The sequence below is a fragment of the Hydractinia symbiolongicarpus genome, chromosome 3 (genome assembly GCF_029227915.1).
Source record: "Hydractinia symbiolongicarpus strain clone_291-10 chromosome 3, HSymV2.1, whole genome shotgun sequence".
NCBI lineage: Eukaryota > Metazoa > Cnidaria > Hydrozoa > Anthoathecata > Hydractiniidae > Hydractinia > Hydractinia symbiolongicarpus.
In genome coordinates, this window is record NC_079877.1 from 10935742 (window position 1) to 10953926 (window position 18185).

General features: G+C 32.4%; 3 protein-coding genes across 4 annotated transcripts in view; all 3 read right to left on the reverse strand.

Moving 5' to 3' along the window:
- The window catches only part of LOC130635682 (uncharacterized), a 97621-nt gene that overhangs the window by 22129 nt on the left and 57307 nt on the right, over window positions 1-18185 (reverse strand). The gene's annotated exons all lie outside the window — the stretch shown is intronic.
- Window positions 611-11771, reverse strand: LOC130636827 (uncharacterized). The gene is made up of 5 exons (XM_057446675.1): window positions 11651-11771; window positions 5753-7574; window positions 5545-5574; window positions 4225-4275; window positions 611-3920 (listed from the first exon to the last, which is right to left on the reverse strand). The coding sequence occupies exons 2-5, from the start codon at window positions 7556-7558 to the stop codon at window positions 2022-2024; spliced, it is 3786 nt and encodes a 1261-aa protein (XP_057302658.1). The 5' UTR covers window positions 7559-7574; window positions 11651-11771; the 3' UTR covers window positions 611-2021.
- LOC130635680 (para-nitrobenzyl esterase-like) lies at window positions 9821-18149 on the reverse strand. 2 transcript variants are annotated; one of them, XM_057445098.1, is made up of 3 exons: window positions 17690-18149; window positions 10552-11833; window positions 9821-10311 (listed from the first exon to the last, which is right to left on the reverse strand). In XM_057445098.1, the coding sequence occupies exons 2-3, from the start codon at window positions 11804-11806 to the stop codon at window positions 9899-9901; spliced, it is 1668 nt and encodes a 555-aa protein (XP_057301081.1). In that variant the 5' UTR covers window positions 11807-11833; window positions 17690-18149; the 3' UTR covers window positions 9821-9898. The 2 variants fall into 2 exon arrangements, with proteins under 2 accessions (XP_057301081.1, XP_057301080.1); XM_057445097.1 differs by having other exon boundaries at window positions 9821-11833; window positions 17690-18134.

The window sequence follows — 18185 nt, forward strand, 5'->3', positions numbered from 1 at the left end:
TAAAAAATAATACCAATTAGCAAAAATTTGGTCACTGCTTGCGATTGTCGCAACATTAATAAAGAATCTTCGCGTATCTTAGTACATCATGGCTCTTAACATGACTAATACGCTAAAAATCATTTTTGCAAATAGCGATTTTTAAACGTGTGAAAATAAACCAACTTTAGGTTATAAATACTTCTTAGAAACTTTTAAGGACTCAAATTTGTGGCGATTTGGCGACTTTTGAGGAGAAATGACGGTGTTATCATAAAAGAAAAATGGCAACATTTTAGGAAACTTTCATATTTTTCTGGTGGAATTAAAAATATTTGAGATTCTAAAAGATAATGCCACGAGTCAAATTATTTCTGAAACCACATATGTATCATTTCTATGCATTTTAAAATTAAAAATATATGAGAAACCATATAGTTTTGTAAAAGAAAAAGTAGGGAGATTTAAGTGCGAAGTTGTTAAAGAACTCTACTTTTAGAGGAGGACGAAAATAATTTTTTTTAAATTGAGGAGTTTTGAAGAGGCTACCCTGAAATGTCAGCGCGAAAAAATCCAGCGAAATTAAACATGTTTCGCATTTTGATGTGGGCGAAACACTCACGGAAACTTAAACCCCAAGACTATTTCTAACACCAAGGGGCGAAATGGAGATGCTTTGATAGTATTTTAAGCGTACCGAAACATAACATACGGGTGAAAATGTAAGAGATTTTTAAAGGAAAATTTCGGATAGGAAGGAAGGTTAAATGGCAAAAAGAAAAGAATAAAAAATAGATTTGAATACCACACAAACTGACGGACGAAGAATATGCTACCAGTCTAATTGTAGAATATACTGCCCACGATATACTAACTCATACATTTTGCAAAAACAAATCGCCATTTTTATATAGCCCCAGAAGAAAAATTTTGGTTCCACCGAAAAAGTTCAACTCTGCTGCTTCTGAATTACTGCTAGAACCTAAGAGTAGCACCCTTCTCCCCTATTCCCCAACTTAAATAGGGTTAAAATAGAATGTTCTTTTGAAGTGGGAGGATGTGAAAAAATCATCTGTGACAGTTAAGTGCATCACAAAATATTTATCTCAACACAAGTTATTAAAAAATACACATAGATATTGCTGGAATTTCCACTCAAGAACAAAAGAAGTCAAAAAAGGGACGGAACGGAACAAATAAAAATACTTTGGCCATCTTAATTTATTTTTGTTTTCAATAATTTCTACTTTCCTGTATTAAAAAAGTTTAAAATTATTTCCAATTTCACTATGGATTGGAACAAAAAATCTTTGTCAACCAATCAGATTTCAGAAATCGCAATTGCCTGATATCATTTGTTTTATTCTATTTTTGAATGGAAATTCGTCTCATCAAGCAGTGTCAATCAAAAGTATAAAAATTCTGACAGTGGTATTTCATTTAAACTTATAATCCAACAAAAATATAAATATGAGGTATCTCATGTTAAATAATTAAATAATATATCTAAAAAATAGTTTTTCGTTCTAAGTAACAGCATTAACGGTTTTTTTAGAACAACCACACAATGTTTTTTAAATATAAGAATATATTGCTGAAAAGTATATAAAAGTTATAAAACAGGGCTTTGACTCTATCAGAAAATCTACCTTAAAGTTAAAAAAATCTAGATCAAACCCAAAATATATGTTTGTTATTAAAAAAGGGTGAGTGCAATAAAAGAATATGGTGTTATTCCGAAACACTTTCAACTTACCCACACTATGAAAAATGAAAAAGTGAAATAAATTTCTTTTTGCAAAAAGTAAATTTGTAGATTTTTCTCTCGAAAATCCAAGGATAGTGACTGTTTCGCCAATTCGAGCAGATTTTTTGTTGTAAAGAGAGCCTAAATCAGCAAAACCTACTTAAAAATTATCCCTCTCCTTTTAAGCTACGAGGATCTATCTTTTTATTCTCCTAACTTTATGGTAATCTCTTGCAATAAATAATTTCGCTAGAAAAGCTTCTATAATTATGTAGGACCAGTAACGTGTATAATTTTAGTTAATCCAAGCATACGGAACAAAACCGTTCGCAACAGTATTCCAAAATTCACACTGCTTCTCATGGTAATCTCCTTTCAAAACATCGATACCGCCATCTTGATTGAATACACCCGTTTGCGTGGACGTCCAATTTATTGAGCCTTCTTTCATGAATTGTAAAACAGTAGTTCGAATCGATTTCATGAATTTCTTATCTTCTGAGTTAGGTTTGTAACCAGCTTGAACTTCCTTTCTTAATCCAAATAACGCATGACTATCCCAAGCGTGAAACGCATTAAACCACGACAGACCATCGTATCTGATTGGTTCGTAAGGAGAATGAGTCACAATATATCTATAAACAGTGTGATGAACACTTTTTTGAAAATCATGAACTAGCTTGTTCGTGGGACACGTTACTCTAACATCAGCAGAAATAGTTTCGTATAAGTACTGCGCTGTTTTCAGCGTCCCATTTCTATAAGTCTGGTTCTTATACAAATTCCCCCATATTTTGTCGACAAAGTTTGTTGTAAAATTATCCAGACGATTTTTAAGAAAGCTACGAAATTTGTTCCAAGAATCAACGCCTTCGAAAGTATGAGCAGGTTCATATGCGATTTCTTGAGCAGTGCTTCCTACTAAGACCGCAACCTTTTTTTTACTTTTGAAAGTTACATTGGCCAGCTCCTTAGGTGGCTTGACAACAACATTACCATCAACAACAGCTAAAGCGCCATTAAGATAACCCTTCGTTGGAAAATCATACAGATTTAACATTCCCCAGTTGGGATATGTATTTTGCGGAATGGATAAAAACACTTCCTTTGAAGTTAAATTATACAAGCAAGAACGAATTTCATCTGCAGTGATAAACGTTATACATTTTGTCTTGTTGATAAAAACACGATTATCTCTTTCCGCATCTACATAAGACTTCTCAAACTTAGGAGATCCACTCATTGATATTGCTTTATGAAACAATCCATCAGCTAATGGAGAAGCAAGCAAACCAAAGATAGATGTACCACCAGAACTTTGTCCACAAATTGTAACAGAGTTAGGGTCACCTCCAAAGTTTTTGATGTTACTTTGGACCCATTTCAATGCCAGTATTTGATCCATAAAACCATAATTACCATCTGTTCCATTTCTTCTTAACTCCCTGAGAGTCAAAAATCCAAAAGCGTTCAAACGATAATTCATACTGACAGAAACAACATTCATTGAGGCGACAAACTCACTATCAGGTGAATAACCAACATCGTTGGGGAAACCACTAGTTAGATATCCACCGAATATCCACACAAATACTGGCAGCTTTCCTTTGACAGCAGGGGTGTGGACATTCAGATATAAGCAATTCTCAGATCCAACAATTTTTCCATTATCACTTTGTACACACTTGTTCCCAGAAGTGCTTGCATTAAATATGCCATTCCAACAATTTTTCTTGTCGAGACTTAATCGAACAGGTGGTGTCCACCTCAAATCACCAATAGGTGGCTTTGCATAAGGAATACCTTTAAAAACATATGTAGTTAGAAACTGATGTTCTACCTTTGCACTTTCTTTGTAGCCCAAGACTGGACCACATTCTGTGTACACAATCACACTAGCTTCACGATTGTTGTTCATAAGCTTTACCCGAGTATGAAGCGATATGGCTACAATAATACTACTAACAGACGCGATAATCACAAGTAAAGCAAGCACAAGTTTAGTCGTCTTTCCCCATCTTTTCTGTTTATGAGAAGCAGTGTAGTTCATGGAAGATTTTGCGTTAAAAATATCGATATCACTATCTGATTCCGAAAATTGTGGAAGGGGATCGTATTTATTTCGTTTCATACTAAAAAAAAAGAAGACAATAATAGGATAGAATAAACAGTAAATAAGCAAATCAGAAACCATCTAAACCTGTGAAGGATTTGTAATTACTCTGTGATGAAAACACTTTGATTTCTGTTTAACAAAGATAGGCGTTGCAATTTAAAGTTTATTAAACTTGAAAAGTATCTTAAGATGGAAAAATTAAATTGGACAGATTTTATAAACCTTTTCTTTGAGTTTTTAGTAGTCATTTCAAAACACAATGCATATACTCCGGTAATAGTTTTATATTTCATTCTGTCTGATGCCTATTCTTTATGTCGTATGACATATATAGATCAAAAGGTCAACAGAAAAAGACAGTACAGAGAATTTACAAAAAAACCTGCAGCCGAACACAGATAAAGAGTTGAATATGATAATGATGATTAGCTAGCTATAATATAAAAAATAAATCTAGATACAACTGTAAGATCCAAACGAAAACATTAAACTAGCTAATAAAAAAAACATTTTGAAATCCCAAATGGCATGTTTAACATGGTAATAAAAACTAGAAAGTCCCGATATAGTTAGCCACCAACTATTAGATCTTGAGCATTACAGAATAAATTGAACATATATAGAAGCAAAAACCTATCAAAAAAATTAATTATTAAATAAAGCTTGTGCCATGTATACTCGACAAAAAAGCTGTTTTCTGAATTCATCAAAAAATTGATGTTAATATTTATTATCCATCCCAAGACTTTTTGTTTCTAATATAACAGATAAATATATACAGTCTTTTAAAATAGACGACACATTTTACATTGTATAGTACTCACAAAATTAGAATAAATATAGTATTTAATTTAACATTATTAGGTGCAAAAAATTTTTGTTGGCAAAAATATTTGTTTAAAATTCGCGAAAGTTTCTGTTTATAATATATAAGCACGTAAAGTATATAAAGGGTTATTTACACTGCTACAGTATATATTGTACACAATTAATTGTACAAAATATTGTACAGGTTTAACTATAAGATCTACAATATATTGTGACTTAAAAGGTCACAAGTTTTTTCAATTAAATCAGTTGGAATAAAAAAACTAGTAGCCGGTTCTTATTGAATGAATTTCAAAAGTAGTGATTATGTTTTTGAATGTTTTCTGCGCATTTAAACATTATCCAAAACAAAAGAGTGAACTACATGTTGTACATATTTGTACAGCATTTTACACTAATTAGTACAAAAAATTGTACAAAAATTGCAATATTAAAATGTATTAGAACAAACAAACAAATAGCAGAATGAAGCAAAAGATGTAATGATTAGAGCGAGTTAAAATAAATATATACTATCTATGCAATCATTGCTGATTATCATTGTTATCGAGAAGTTGTTAATCACGATGAGTGATCATTAAAACGTATAAAAATAAAATCATTTACATGATTATCATAAAAAAAATATCTTGGTAAAAACAGGTAAATGTTGTCATGTTTCGCGTACATAATTATAATTTTTAAAACTTATTGATCATGCTTAATAAATAAAAACAATGATTGTGAAGACAATGTCTACTACAATAGTAAGATTTAATAACACTGATATTATTAGCATTTAAAACTAGATATTTGAAATATATATACATGTTTTTCACGCCTTTTGAAATAAACAAGAACAACAATTACACCTCTATGTCCCAATATAAATTACATAAGTTACAATAACTTCTAAATAAAATTGCTAAGATAAATACAAAAGAAACAACGCATTATACTGTAAAAAAAGAATCGAAAATTAAGGAAATTAATAGTAAAAAATATAAATATAAAGTGTATAAATATTATCCCCCTAAAATTGAATTTCCATTCAATATTTATTCCCATAAAGTAAACACAAAAAAATATATATAGAAAAATTAGTTTATCCATGCATAAGGAACAAAGCCATTAGTTTTATTATTCCAAAACTTGCACTTATTTTCATGGTAATCACCCTGTATGTAAAGTTTACCATCAGTCTTAAAAACACCAGTTCGATTTGCTCTCCAATTATCCAGCTTACCATTTTTAATAAAATTTTTAAAGCTTCTACGAATAGTATCTCTAAATGCAAAATCAGTTGAGCGGGGTTGGTAGCCAGTTTTAGTCACCATCTTAAAATTAAACAGTGCAGCAGCATCCCAAACATGGAATGCATGTGCTGATATATTTTTATTAAATCCAAACTTAATAGGTTTATACGGAGCATGTTCAACAACATATCTATAAATATCATGGTGCGTGCTTTTGCTGAAATCTTCTGCTAATTGATTAAGGGGACATGTGGTCCGTACATCAGTAACCAAAGTTTCATAAACCATTTGAGCACTTGAGAATTTTACATCAGTTTTATTCTTATACAGTTTTCCCCATATCAGATTTATAAAATTTGGTGAAAAATCATCAAGACGTTCTTTCAAGAAGTTATGAAATTTGGTCCATGCATTACGTCCTTTAAAATGCTTAACAGGTTGAAAGCCAATTTCTTGGGCAGTGTTTCCGATAAGAACTGGTATTCTATGTTGGTTTTTAAAAGTGATTTGAGATAATTCCTTAATTGGTTTCACTACAACTACAGGATCGACTACAGCAAGAGCACCATCAAAATGACCGTATGTTGGGAAATCGAGCAAATCATCCATGCCCCAATTAGGATATGTCTCATATGGAATACTTAAAGTTACTTCTTTGGCTGACATGTGATATAAACAACTGCGTAACTTTTCTCCTTGGGACAAATTGCTACATTTATGTGCATTTTTAATAAATTTGCTGTTGTCTTTAGATGCGTTGATATAAGACTTCTCAAACTTAGGAGATCCACTCATTGGTATTGCTTTATGAAACAATCCATCAGCTAATGGAGAAGCAAGCAAACCAAATATAGATGTACCACCAGAACTTTGTCCACATATCGTAACAGAGTTAGGGTCACCCCCAAAATTCGCGATATTACTCTGGACCCATTTCAGCACTAGTATTTGGTCCATAAAACCGTAATTTCCATAGCACTTATCTTTTTGCCAAAGTTCCCTTAGGGTAAGAAAACCAAAGGCATTCAAACGATAATTCATACTAACCGCAACAACGCCCATGGCATGAATAAACTCCCCTGAAGGCGAGTAACCAAACATATTTCCATAACCTGTTAATAGATATCCTCCATGGATCCATACAAAAACAGGTAGTTTAGAGGTATTACTTAGAGTAGGTGTGTAAACATTTAAATAGAGACAATCTTCAAAACCTTCCATACCTTGAACACATTTAGAGCGGAACTTGTGTGCTGGGTAAACTCCTTTCCAGCAATGTTTTTTTTCTCCATCACTTAATCTTACAGGTGGAGTCCATCGTAAATTCCCAACTGGTGGAACAGCATATGGTATACCCTTAAATATAAAACTTTTCTTGCCTTCATCAATTTCTTCAACGCCAGATACACTACCACAGTCAGTAGTAACAATAGGATTATTATTAACATATAATGCCGCACTTTTTGAATGCACTGATATGACGATTACAGCTGTTGTTACTGCAAGAAGAAACAAAGTCATAGAAACTACTCCAATTTTTTTTATCATATTTGTTTGGCTTTTTCGTTGAGTGGCTGTCGCATCATAGATATCAACCTCACTGTCACTATCTTCATCTTTTAACTTATGATACGCTACTTTCCTTTTATCCATAATTTTCTCGTTTCTTCTAAAAGATAATAAAAACATACCAATAAAGGCTAAATATTTTTTGTCAATATTTATACCATGCATAAAGTACAACTAGGTCCTTATAAACCAGGTGATTTGGAGGTAGGTACTACTTTTGAAGGGAAACTTGGAGACTCAAAGTGTATGTGTAAGACTTCCAAAAAATCCATAGTAAATAGTCTGAAAACAATTGGCTCAGAGCTGTCTATCACAGAAAACGTAAGGATGTTTCATCTGAAGATTGACCTCTATGTTATTAAAGGTTACTTATATTGAAAAAATCACTCAAAAAGATTTATTTAGATCTGTTCACTTTTTTAAAAAAATAGCTTGAGCTCTCCTCCGCAGGTTTTGAATGTTAAAAGTTTGTTAAAATAAAATTAATGCTACCATTTCACGAATGACACACAAAAATAACAATAAAACAAGTGCCTTGTTTCATCTCAAAAAAAAAAAATTCTACTAGCAAGAAAAGAAAATCCAAAATGCATGGAAGCAGGACAATTAGCAACAACAGCACCCTAATGTTTCACAAATGAAAAGGAAAATTAACAAAACAGGGTTGCTACAGAAATGTTTGATTGCAATTAAGGATTTAGAGGATTGTTTTTTTTCCATTTTGTTTTTCATTATAAAAAATTTCCAGGAAAAATATTCAAATAAGATAAATATTTATATCATTTTTCCTAGAATTTTTAAGATAAATAAGAAACCCCAGGAATTTCAAGAACTTAGCAACCCTGTATATATTAGGTGGGTCAAATATCCACTGATAGCTTGTCTGCAATAAAAATCTTGGTAAACAAATATATTTTCTGGATTTTTTTTCCCTTTTAATTCACAGAATCCACAATCCAATATAACAACAACAAAACAACAAATTAACAGGAGAGTAAATAGAACTGTGAACAAATTCCACTAAATTAAATTAAAACAAACAAAGCAGAATTTAAAATAACTATATTTTGCATAGTAAATATTCCTATCTTTCGATAAGGAATGACTCAAAAATCTAAAAAGGTACGCTAAAAGTCAATTTGATGATAACAGGATGGGATGGAACATAAATTCTGTGATGTTTAATTATTTCATACTGTGAAATTTTGAAGAACAAAAAGTATTCTTAACTGATACATCATTAACATGCTTGAAAAATAAAAAAATAAAAAACAACTTAACGCAGTATATATATATCTTGCTCATGTACCCTCAGAAATACTTTGGGCATAGTGATAACTGTGTGCCAAACAGCCATATAGGGCATCAGGAAAAGGTTAAGGTGAATGAACGAAGACAAATAATAATAACCGTTGCAGTAGTATAAAATATATCTAATCATAATATTAAGTTATTTCTCATTTCTACGTGTTACGGGAATGTATGTGTAAGTACTTGTGATATTTTTAATTTTGATGATTAGGGTTGACATTTAGTAAACCTTTTTTAATAATTGATAAATTTTAATAATTAAGACATTATTTGCAAGAAACTAAAATAAAAACAATTGAAAACATTGTTTTGAAAAGTTACATTGGAAAAAAAATAAAACATAACACCATTGTAAAAATGCAATCAAAACGAAATGGAATAAGTCACATTAACATATTCAATGTTTTAATTCCATGTATTACAAAAAAGTTGAAAACTGCAATAAAAACCATAATGTATAACAAGACCTTTTTCTTAAAAAAAAAAAAGAAAAATGCTAACTACTGTATAAAATATTTATATAAAAAGTGATATACCTTCAGTGGATAAAATTTTGCAGTTGACCAAAATTGTTGACAAGTGAAAAAAGGTTGAAAAAAAATCAAACTTTAGGCATAATTTGGAGATGATCTACTTTATATTCTTAAAACAACTATTTACGTAATATTTAACATTTACTCATGATAAAATCAAAACATTTTGTTTTTAATTTTATTGGTTAGGAAAAATTTTATCCACTGAAGGTAGTGCCTAAATTGATCTATGTAAATAGATACCTAATCCTTAGAAGCTGAAAACAACCAGCTGTTATTTATGGATATTGTGTATCCATATTATGGACTTAACAATGAGAATTTTTTATAGTAAAAGACTACTACATAATATAAAAAAAAGGAAAATTACAAAGTGCAAGCACACTAATTAATTTGACAAGTTTTAGATTTAAAGGTTTTGCTCCTCAAAAGAATGACACAATTCTTCCTTTTTCAAAGGAGTAAAAAATATTATGTAAAAGTTGTCCAAAAATTTTTAAAAATCAGGAGCACCCTCACATATTGAAACTAAAGAAAACTTTCTTAAACCTTTTTTCAAAAACACTATGACCAAACATTGTTAATCGCTCCATGCATAAGAAGTGAATCCATTTGCAACATTGTTCCAAAACTGACATTGTTGTTCATGATACTGACTCATTAATACATCAATGTCACCCCTGTCATTAAAAATAGCTGTTTCTTTTTTTTGCCAGTCAGTGTTTGCTGGATGTCCATACATCATAAAATGTTTAAAATTTTTTCGTAAAGTATCTTGAAAGTTTATATCGTCTAAGCTTGGTTTATAATCAAATTGTTCTAATCTCTTGAAATTGAAGAGTGCAATGGTTTCCCATGAATTAAATGCATTTTTTGATTGGAATCCATGGAGAGGAAGTGGCTTACTTGGTTTATGAGCGATAACATATTGGTAAACATTATGATGTGAACTTTCCATAAACTGATGAGCGAGCTGATTTATTGGGCAATTTTCTAAAACATCCGAAGAAATGGTTTCATGCATAAGTTCTGCAGAGAACTCTTTCGTTAAATTTTTAGTGGTGTTGCTATACAATTTACCAAGCACTATATCAATATACTTAGTAGAGAAGGGGTCAAGTTTCTTTTTTAAATACAAATAATAATCAGTCCATGATTTTTCATCAAAAGTAACAAAAGGTGAGATCCCAATTTCTTGAGCAGCACTGCCAACTAAAACAGAAACCTTTTTACCTTTAAAAGACAAGTTTTTGAGATTTTTTGGAGGTTTCGGTATAACAATAGGATCTATAACTGCCAATGAAGGGTAGTGAATGCTTTTTGTAGGAAAATCATATCTTTTTGTGAAAATGTTTGAGTTCAAAAATTTCAATGTTGCATTTAAAATTTCAGTAGCTTTTAAGTTGTACAGACACTGTCTTGTATCATTGGTCTGCGTACACGCTGTTTCGTTTAGAAATACTTGATTTTCAGCAGATGCATCAGTGTAGGCTTTATCAAATTTTGGTGAACCACTCATTGATATTGCTTTATGAAACAATCCACCAGCTAATGGAGAAGCAAGCAAACCAAATATAGACGTACCACCAAAACTTTGTCCACATATTGTAACAGAGTTAGGATCACCTCCAAAATTTTTGATGTTACTTTGGACCCATTTCAATGCTAATATTTGATCCATAAAACCATAATTTCCATAGGATTTACCTTTTTGCCAAAGTTCTTTCAGAGATAAAAAACCAAAGAGATTTAAACGAAAATTCAAGCTTACTGCTACAACATCCATTGAGGTGACAAATTCATTGTCTGGGGTCATACCTAACTGATGACCAGATCCTGTCATGTATGAACCACCATGCAACCAAATGAAGACAGGTAACTTTCTTTTTAAAGATGGAGTATAAACATTCAAATACAGACAATCTTCAGAACCTTGCATATTACCACCTGTTCCATTCTGTATGCACACAGAACCATGGGAATTTGCTTCAAATACACCACTCCAACAAGAAGACCTATTTTCATTAAACGAAACTGGTGCACTCCATCTTAGATCTCCATTAGGTGGCAGCGCATATGGAATACCCTTAAACGTGTAAATTTCTATTTCTTTGTTGTCCTTTTTTAATGTTTCTATAACACCAGTCATATCCCCACAATTTGTTGACACAACTGGTGTTTTTGATATTGGGATTGGAGATGTCTTTGAATAATACAAATATATCAGACTAGCCATAATAGCAAGGAAAACAACAACAACAACAACTAAAGCAATTAATTTTCTATTTCTTTTAGTGCAAAAACCTACTGGTTTTGTAGCCTTAACATTCACCTTTAGGTTTTCGTCAGCACTAGATGCAGCTGGATCAATTTCAAAATCAGTATCAGCAGATCGCCAAGAAACTTGATCATATCGTTTTGTGTAGTTTAACATGGGAGTTTTCTCTTTTAACAATGGTGCCTTTTCATTATGTTGAGAGGTTGCCATGCTTCTCCAAAGCTTGTTTACAATTTTCTGGAAAATAAAAAATTTACAAACAAGTTATATTAATAAAAAAACATTGTTTAAATAATTATTGACGACTTTTTGAAACTTTAAATACACACTGTGATCATAAAAATATCTGAAAGTATAGTTTTTTTATGTTTGTTTCACACCCCTGCAGCAAGTGTTTCATTTGTTTTGCAGTTGAGTTTACAAATTGCATTTTTCAAAATGACATGATTTTCTTGCTTTTTTCTCTGCCAAATGTTAGATAGATAGATGTGCATATTTTACATGGTAGCCCCACAAATATCGAGGGATATACCCTGTCTATTATTTCCAGGAGGGGCCATGGCTTAGATGAGGAGTCCTAGAGTATTTAATGCTCATTTTGAGCTACGCAGACCCAATTAGGGTCCGCGCTTTACTAGACAACTCCTGGCAACATCCAACGGCCCACACAGTGTGCCATCTCCCCAATTTCCCTCACATGGCGTAAAAGTTATAACTGCATTGTAATGACTTCATTAATTTAATATAACATATTGACGTTAAATTAGTGTTATTAACGTCATGCCGTAATGTTAGAAAATTTAACATTGGGACATAACTTTTTGGCTACATCAAAGGAAATGAACACATCCACTTTGACTGTTACAGACAGACAGACAGACAGACAGACAGACAGACAGACAGACAGACAGACAGACAGACAGACAGACAGACAGACAGACAGACAGACAGACAGACAGACAGACAGACAGACAGACAGACAGACATAGTCTTTGTATTATTATAGAGATTTGCTGATTATTTTTTCTTGCTGGTCTTTGTACTGTTTAACTTTACTTTAAAAAGAGATTGCAATAGTTATTCTACCGAAATAAAACAACAATTATATGCTATATAACAATCATTTGATCTGTTAAGATTTATTTTAAAAAAATAATTTTAAAAAACTAAGGTTTCCTTCCTAAAGTAATCTAATTTTTATGTACAGATAAACACTTAAATGTACCTTTACATGTACCAGATAGTTAATTATTTTAGTGTTCATGGGATCAACGAAAGAAAATAATTTAAATTGTATGTAACAAAGTTAAGTTTTACTTGTTTCACATGTAAATAGTAGTCATATGGAAAAAAATATAATCGTACAAAGCTTTAAAAACCCAGAATTTCGTTCTGAAGAACAAGAAAACGACAGTATGATCAGGAAGAAAAATGCTGGCTTGCGAGCTTCGAACACCATGATACTTTTCAATCATTTTGAGGTGTGCAATGTTCGCACGGCATAATATTTAATGGCGTGCGATGGCGTGTGTTCATTATCGTTCCATTTTTCTCAAGTAATCATAGAACTCACATACAGCAACACTAATTTTGCCATGTTTCAAAGCAGGTAATTTGTTGCGAAGAAACTGAAATGTGCAATGCGTTCATTGCTTATTATTTTTTTTAAAAAAATTATACGTTAAATAGCATTTTTTTAACTCAAACAAAGAAAGGGCTGCAAGCGAAAAATACTAGACGCCAACTTTGTAACTGTAAAAGTAGTTAAACAAAAGACTAAAATTTTTATGACAATTTATAACAAAATTATTGTCTTTAGCTAGTAAAATAAACAAGACAGAAAACTTTCTTTGTAACACTCTCCTCCATTATAAATAACTTCCAAAACTACATCAGCACATTCTGTATAATTTTCAAAACTACATCAGCACATTCTGTATAATTTTCAAAAAAACACAAGAAAAAGTCTTCCTGTATGTGGCCTTTGATCACCATAACTATAATTAGATATCATGCTGACTTTGTGCTTGGGAAAGAACTTGCTGGAAGTGATTTCACATAACGAAAGTAGCAAAAGCATTTAAAGAAGTAGACAGAAAAGTTGAACTTTAAAATTTATTTTTTAATTTTTTTTTATTTTAACAAGAGCAACTAAATTAAAAAAAAATTTAATGTTTTTCTTTAATATAACCCGCGAGTAACTTGATATATTTCCTTAAAGATTTACTCGCGAGTAGTTTAATTATTGCGTACTTGCATTATTAAAAAGAATAAAAAAGATCTTATTGTACTCTTATTGTCCCTGCATTGTACTCTCACTCTGAAATATTTTACTCTTATTTATTTATACTTGTACCCTCGAAGATGTGTAGCTTTACTCGAAGTGACCTTAAAAATAAATAATTTACAGCCTATTTGTCGTAAGAAAAAAAATTATTCACAGACACCTTCATTGAACTGAATATTATTTATTTTGGTGTGTGATTAGCCTGAGGTATTTAGTGTTAATTTTTGGTGTGCGAAGATCGCACAGGAACATTCATACATGGCGTGTGTGGGCATGTGTGCTGGCCATCACACGCCATTCCTGACGAGGCCTGTATGATGGTAAACAAGAAGCCCTGGGGGCTCTAAGAATTTCCGCGCGCTACCAAAATATTTGATGAAAACCTGCTAATTCGTTGTGTTATTGTGCCAAACATTCGAAGGGGTTTGGTGCATGAACCTCTGAAGATAAAGCACACCAGTGACATTATATCTTACAACAAACGCAAACAAAACGATTCATGGTTGAAAGTCTTGCGATTGAAACGTTTATGGCCTTAAACGGCATTAGTTGACAAAAAATCAAAATTTTGATGTGACCATCATTTTCAGCATACTTTTTTTATTAACTGTGTCAATTTTTGTCGAAAATAAAGCATTTTTAATTTTTGGATAAATTTTGGCCTGAAATGACATTTAGGTGACAAAAAATCAAACTTTTGTACCATAATCATTTTCAGCATACTTAATTTGTTAACTGTGCCAGATTTAGCCGAAAATGAAGTGGTTTTAATTTTTGGACCAATTTTGGCCTATAATGGCATTTAGGTGACAAAAATCAAAATTTTGATGTCACCATTATGTTCAGCATACTTTTTTTGTTAACTTTGCCAATTTTTGTTGAAAATGAAGTAGTTTTAATTTTTGGACCAATTTTGGCCTAAAATGACATTTAAGGTGGCAAAAAACCAAAATTTTGATGTCACCATCATGTTCAGCATACTTTATTTGTTAACTGTGCCAAATTTTGTTCAAAATAAAGTAGTTCTAATTTTTGGACCAATGTTCACCTAAAATGACATTTAGGTGACAAAAATCAAAATTATTATGTCACCATTATGTTCAGCATACCTTTTTTGTTAACTGTGCCAAATTTGGCGAAAACAAATACCAATTTTAGCCTGAAACGTCAATACGAGACTTCCCAGTAGTTAGAGAGCTTGGGTACGAAGTTTACATCTGTAACGGAGCAACGTGAAATCCCAGGGTCGATTTTTTCTCAAAAAATGCTCCGAAAGAAAAAAACGACGGTTTTAAAGAATTTCCTATGCCTTCGGGCGCGGAAATTCAAATATTTTTTTTCTGAAATGACATGAAAACAACATTGCAAATCAAGGTGTGAGTAAGGGAAAAAAAAGTTTTTTTGCAAATTTTTTTTTAACTTTTTTTATAAAAAAAGTGAACTTTTTAATGGTGAAATCATTTTTTATATAAAATAGGATAGAAATGCCATTTTTTTCCAATAACACAATCCTCATCATTTGTCTTCCAGCTAAACATGCTAAAAGGATCAAATATAGGTGTAAATATTTATGTTTCTCACTTTAGCAATAAACTGTGATATGAGCATATTTTGTAACAAAAACGTAATCACAACCAACGTTGTAAAAATTGAATTTCTTGTATTGCTTTTCTTTTAATGATTGTTTGTTTTTATCCGATCAATTAAAAATAATTTTTTTCACTTTGACTTTCATTTATGCTTTTTCGGGAAGTTTTTTTTACAAGCGAGCAACACTAACAACATCAAGCTATATAAAATATTAAAAAATGTCTACTTATCATCATAAAGCTTCTGCTCCTTCAAAAAAGAGAAAAAAAATTAGAAGTGCTTTAACTCTGCAGCCAAGCGAAGATTGAAAATAAAAAATAAAACACACATTGAACAAAAGTGTAAGTCAAAAGAAAATAATAGATGTTTTATCCAGCGATAGCGAATACAACTCAGACATTTCTGTTATCATATCATTTTTTTAATCTCTATTCCATCAGATTTTGTAACATTTTTTTCTTTTTCTTTTTGTTTATTTTTACTTTGCCCCTCTCCTCTTGTGAATATGTTTTAAGTGCGAATATGAGCAGACTCGCGCGTTGTACAGAAGTTGTTAAACACCAATAACGACCATTTAACTACACGAAAATGATGATATTTTTAAAATTCTTTAAACCTCTTTTTCGCAATGTTTATTTTTTGTGTGAGCACTGCTAATCTTTTCATCTTCATTTACAAAACTATAAAAGCTACAAGGTGGAGGGTGAGCGACTTTTAAAGACAGATGTTACATCTAAAAACGAATCTAAATTTAATTCGTAAGTGTGAACAGATCTCGAGTTATGACGTATTATTTAGCGAATTATGGTTTGTAATTCCGTCAGGTAGGTATATTTTTTCAGTAACAACTAATTGTTATTCTTTCTAAGTTATAATTTTGGAGTTTCTAGGAGTAAAACGATTGTTTTTCCCCACCATGTGTTATTAATCGCACCTGTGAACTGAATTGTATAGATAACATTTTAAGCTCCCTTATACTATCGATTACGCACCTTCCTTTCAAAAGTTATTCAGACAAATTTTTGAATTAAATTTCAAAGGGATTGAATTATAGTAAAAAGAAAAACGACAATGTGTTTTCTTTGTTTTACAGAGCTTTTATTTATATGAATAAACTTTGTCTTTGTTTTGAAACATTCTCATAAACGCACACTGTTCTCTACTTTTTGAGTCATTTGATTTGTTGGCTTCCAATTGGTTCCCTAAATAGAGAGTTTCGCACTTTTACCAACATTTTAGCTAGATTATAGCACCATCAAAAGAGATGAATTTAGTGCATTTCTAGGGGGTCTCAGGTCGCATATTAGCAAAAATTTTCAGGGCATCACTCCTAGACCCCACTTGGGGGGGGGGGGGGGGGTCACAGCGCCTCCCAAGGACCCCCAGCTGCTTTAGGCCATCATTGAAAATATATTGGGTCCGCGTCCTGAAGACGCTGCAAAAATGAGTCAGTGGGCATATTTTTTCCCAGGATTTTCAGATCGGAACAAGCAAATTCGTTCCCAGGGCGAAGACAGTATAGCGCCACTCGACATCGTTTTTGTAGACCATTTTCCCCGTCCTGTAAACTGTCAGTAGCCACAGGAGGAGTGCCCTAAAGGAATTAATTTTGCGAGTTTTTGTCAATTTTGCATAAATTAGTTCTGCCAAAAAAAATTTACCCAACCCTTGGTTAACCCAAGCCATGTGAGGAAAATTGGGGATAAGGCATACTGTGTGGGCTGTGTTGGAATTGGGTATCATCTTCCCAATTTCCCTCACATGGCTTGGGTTAACCCCGGGCTATGGTAACATTCACTCGTCCATGTTGAATCGCAGTCAAGAGGAATTGAACCCCGGTCTCCCGCACAGAGTACAAGAAATATAACCACTAGCTACTCTACGGCGCCACAAATCTGTGTGGTAGCTCAAAAATGAGCATTAAATACTCTAGGTGTGCTAGGACTCCCCGTCTAACTAAGCCCTTCTGGAAATGACTCAATATTTATGAGGCTAGCCAAGTCGAATATGCACATTTATCTAGCTATCCATCCAGCAGTGCAGCGATAGTGACTTGGAAAAGTCTAGCTAGAAGACTATAAAAACGTTCAATATGGAGAGCCTGCCCAGTCAAATGCTTCAAGCCAGACTGACTTTGAATAAATCTAAGCCAGCTACTTATAGTTACTGTGTATACAAACTAGATTAACAGCCTAGTTAATTCAACCAAAACCAACCTGAGGCAAAGACCACCGGAAGATAATGGACCTTGTGTTTTGGTTCGTCTCGATAACCCTGGAATTTAGGCTCGCCCAACTACGCCTTCTCCGTCCGCCAACTTACTTTCCCCACGCCCCCAATCATTATAGAAATGGTTACCGCCCAGAGGGGGTTGGGGAACAGGGCCCCTGTTCGCAGGCGAAAAATTGTAGGTGCTACTTTTGGTCGAATCGTGCAAAAACGACATGCTCCATTCTATCCGATCAAACGGTTTTATCTTCGCGCCAAATCGATAAAGGTTTAATTTGATGAAATATATTTGGAGAGGCCTTGTTTGTAACATATATTTTATTTAGTTAGAACCTGATATGTATCAAAAAATACTAAAAAATGATAAACACATCGGTGTGTACAGTTCTTGTCAAGTTACATAAAAACGGACATTATTTCTTTATCGGAAAATTATTTGCACATCGGGAAATTATTTACCGATGTAGAAATTATGAGATTCTT